A 4,422-nucleotide genomic window follows, 5' to 3' on the forward strand; every position below is an offset into this window, starting at 1 on the left:
CATACATCACTTTCCCATAAATATGTTATACATTATGAATTATTTTGAACATGATTGATGAAAATTTTCTTTTTTAGTCATATAATATATGGATGGGTAACCAAAACATATTTGTTCGGATATATCACACGCACCTATATCATATAGGGGTGTAAACGAGCCGAGCCGAACTCGATCCTAACCAAGCTCGAGCTCGACTCGTTTAATTTTGAAGAAGCTCGAGCTCGATTCGAGCCTTAAAATGAAGCTCGAGCTCGGCTCGTGAACAATTTAGTGAGCTCGCGAGCCTAAACGAGCTTAAACGAGCCTATATATATATATATATATATATATATATATATATATATATATATATATATATATATATATATATAGGCTCGTTTAGGCTCACGAGCCCACTAACTAAAGCTTGGCTTGAGCTCGTTTAATAAACGAGCCTCATATTTAGGCTCGAGCTCGGCTTGGGCTCGTTTAATTCGATCTCGAGTCGAGCTTTTAACGAGTCGATCCCGAGTAGCTCAGCTCACTTACACCCCTAATATCATATATCCTCTTGTAGCATGTTTTACTAATTACTATATTTGATGCTTAGTTGACATATTTTTGTCTGTATGATGTTATATTCTTATTCTATTTTAATAAATTTAAAATCTGAATTTTGTTTTCTTCATCCATGTGCTTTTTTCATTTTTGTATTGTGTGTGATGTTTGGACCATGAAAAATGTCAATGGGACGAAAATAATAATTTTTTGTCCCATCAATATAGAATAAAGATTAGCTCCAAATATTTAATATTGTGCAAAGGATGTAAATGTCTTTCTCATACACATCACAGAAGATGGCTCAAAAAAAATTTGTCCAAGATCATCAATGGATTATACACCAATCATAGTATTATGTAACAAATCAAACACAAACTTACACATTCTCATATTTTTACAACTAGGGCGAGCCTTTGGAGATACAATGAATGATATTATATAACTGAAGAAATTGTAAATGTGAACCTCACATCATGTAAGACCTTTTTCCTTTTTCCTTTTAGGGTCATTTGTGTTTTTAACCTAGAAAACTGTCATTCATAAAGATGTCACTTTCCATGCATATTATGCAAAAAGGGATTAGATTCTTGTTTGGATTTTTGTAAAGTACGAGTAGAATTTATTAATTTTATCTACTTTATTTCAAATAAATATTCTGTTTATGTTTGTTGTTTACATCTTGATTCAAGTTCTATAGTTGGTTTATATACATTGTTTGATAGCATTTGTTTCAACAGAATTCACGATGGATCGTCTAATAATTATGCTTCAGATATAAATCTAAGTGGATGTGTGTTCGTTATCACATTTATGCATAATAGATATATAATGTACTGTGTACATGTGGGTGCATTTGCTACTAGGATTACATAGTGACCCTACACCTAGTATGAAGAAAGCGACATCTATGAAAAATGTTAAAAGCCAATGTCGCCTCTGCGTACTGCGATGATTCTTGACGATGAACACAAAGAACTGAAGTACCTTTTTAACAAAAAAGAAAAAAAAAAGTCTCATTTTTTACGTATCTGAAAAGCTCATTAACATCGAAACTAAACATTTGACAAAAGAAACGATCTTTGCATATAACAACATGAGAAAGTATTTTGAAGCGGAAATTGAATGATAAATACAAGAATACTGAAATCCAGCACCAACTGCTACCAGCAACAAGTAGGAAACTTAATGGAGAAAGAAGAGGGCAAGTGACCAGTTCTCCTTATATAATCTGCTGTTTCACTCGTTTTTACAGCTTTTTCATTCAAAATAGCCTCAGCGTTTGCTCGTTTCTCCTCTGCTATCCTTCTTGTTGAAGCAAGTTTGTTCGTATACTTCTCTTGTGCCCGAGATTTCAATCTTTCCGCCTTAGCCTAACCACAATTTAAAACAAACCTTTTCAAATTAAAACATATTAGACAGTGTCATTACAAAACTTGTTATGTCATGTCCTTTATCCTAAACCAATTGACTTTATCTAAATCAAAAAAATCATCTAAAATGTTTGGCTAAAAAAAGAAAAACCATGTAACTATTACCTCCATTCTTTTCATCTCCATCTCGGCTTTTCTCTTTTCATGATTCTCCCAAGCTTCTATCTTCACCTCTTCACGCTTAAACCTACAATCAACACCAAAAAACGCACAATTTGAAAAGGGTGTTTGGATGTGCCTTATTAAAAAGCAAGGACATGATATCAAACAACCATTATCATAATCACCTTGCCATGTATTTTGCACGTTCAGCCTCATCCCAAGCCATAGCCCGGGTTTCAAGAGGATTCATCTTAGAATCTTGACACGGGTTTCTATTTTCAACAACATTTTCACCATTTGTTTCTTCGGTTTCTCTCCTAAACCTTGTGGTTGCACCAGTGTCAGCTTTTGGGACAGGTGCAACCGCAGGTATTATTGTGAATGGTCTTACAGGAGTCGAGGAGCCTGAGGGTGCAGGGCTGTGTTTAGCCGGGGTTGTGGCTCGAACCGGTGTGGCAGATCTTGAAGGCTCTTGGCTAGCCATTGGGGTCATTTCAGTCCCCATGTCTCTCACACAAATTGAGCTAACATACATTGAATCTCCAAGATCGACTTTTTTTGTTTCAATCGTTCCATGTTCTTCATCTTCACTACTTGGATAATCTTTTTTGGGAACTGGTGCTATCAGTCTTCTATCATCTGCATTGGAATCACGTGGCTCGATGTTGGATTGACTCTTATCTACACCTCTTGACAAATTAACTAACCATTTTTGGGCATCGTCCCATTTTGATGGTGTTGGTTTGCCTAGAGCGGTTCGATGGTGGTGTGAACCACGATTTGACCCGTTTCCTTTCTGAATCTCCTGAGGTGATGCAAGATTCAAGCAATCCTTATCTTCTATCGACTTCATAATCACGTATATATGTTTATCAAAGATTAAGTTTTCTTAACTCGATACACCTCTAGCTTACTCTTTATTGGAGATCCGCATCAAGTCCTCTCTCGTTCCCACATCCGATATTGGAAAATTCAATATTTAAGTAAACCAGTTACACAGATCTAAGCATACGGAGGCTAAAAAGGATAAAAGTTGTGTTTTTATGATTGCAACATGAAACAAAACTGCAAGAACGCGATGTATGCGTAGTTCACGGTCAAAAGAAATGAACTTTTACACAAAGCAGAGATCAAAATCAAACTAAATCAGTGGAGTGAAACGAGGGCTTATGGGCTTCATGATTTTAACTTCAAAACACCAAATTCAATGATGATAAACTATCATACTATTCAAGCATAGCAGAAAGGTAGAATCTGGATCTATTGTATGCGGATAAGGTGTTTGAGAAAATTACTAGCAGAAAAATGAACTCCGAAGTGAATAGAGTGTAACCCAACTCCGCTCAGCTTAATTATAAGATTATAAATGCCAAAGAATGAGGAGTGCGTACTCATGTAGTGTAACACGTACTAGAGAGAAAGATTGTGTAACTAAGCTTCTATGAAAAACAGAGGGTCCAGATGGATGAAAAAGGAAGCAGAGAATACAACCTTGAAGTACCCACAAAAGTTTGAGATTTGCAAGATTATAATATAATATAAATATTATATTAATATTTCAATAGAAAAATTAAGATCTGGTTCATTAAACTATATATATATATATATATATATATATATATATATATATATATATATATATATATATATTGAATTCCAATTTGTTTTTAGTTAAGCAGTTAGTAATATTTAACCTTCCATGATTGTATAACATCAAATATATATGATTAACCAGAAAACAAACCCAACTCAAAGCAATATTAAAACTCAAATCTTGGTGATAGACTAATTATGAGAAAATAAAAATGAACTAGAATCAATAAACGGCAAATTTTATTGGTGAATAAAGGAGGAAGGTGGATGAGTATATTTAGTTCTTTGGTAACCAAACATAATAAAATTTTGGATAAATATTTTCACATCTTTTATCTATTCTACGACACGAGTTACTGTAGTTTATATAAAATGTTGAACATCACCATATAAGTTGTAACATATTCCTTGGAATTATGAATTACAGTAATACATCTATCTGCATTAAAACTGAAGTCGATTCTGTTATTTATCACAAGTTTGTCAAAGGGTCACGTGACGATTGATGAAACCAAGGAAGTAAATGATGTATAGAAGACTGAAGAGGGTATATATTTGGGTTTGGCAGTTTAACGGTAACTTTGAGTGGTCCAAAGGATGGAGTGACACGTGGACGGACCTGATTAATAGACCTATCAGAGTGTGGGACAGATATATTTCACATGGGTTGTCATTTGTAATGGATTTGAGGAATGTGTGTCCAAAATGAAGGGTATGGGTCCTTCTAAATTCCAATAGACTGTTTTCTTCACTA

General features: G+C 34.3%; 1 protein-coding gene across 1 annotated transcript; it reads right to left on the reverse strand.

Moving 5' to 3' along the window:
• Positions 1-1,291: 1,291 nt before the first annotated feature.
• LOC145169234 (Remorin family protein) lies at positions 1,292-3,567 on the reverse strand. Its single transcript, XM_079087802.1, has 3 exons — positions 2,261-3,567; positions 2,079-2,160; positions 1,292-1,913 (listed from the first exon to the last, which is right to left on the reverse strand). The coding sequence occupies exons 1-3, from the start codon at positions 2,926-2,928 to the stop codon at positions 1,704-1,706; spliced, it is 960 nt and encodes a 319-aa protein (XP_078943928.1). The 5' UTR covers positions 2,929-3,567; the 3' UTR covers positions 1,292-1,703.
• Positions 3,568-4,422: the final 855 nt, after the last annotated feature.

Source organism: Lactuca virosa, chromosome 4 (assembly GCF_052849685.1).
Source record: "Lactuca virosa cultivar CGN04683 chromosome 4, Lactuca_virosa_CGN04683_v6, whole genome shotgun sequence".
Taxonomy (NCBI): domain Eukaryota; kingdom Viridiplantae; phylum Streptophyta; class Magnoliopsida; order Asterales; family Asteraceae; genus Lactuca; species Lactuca virosa.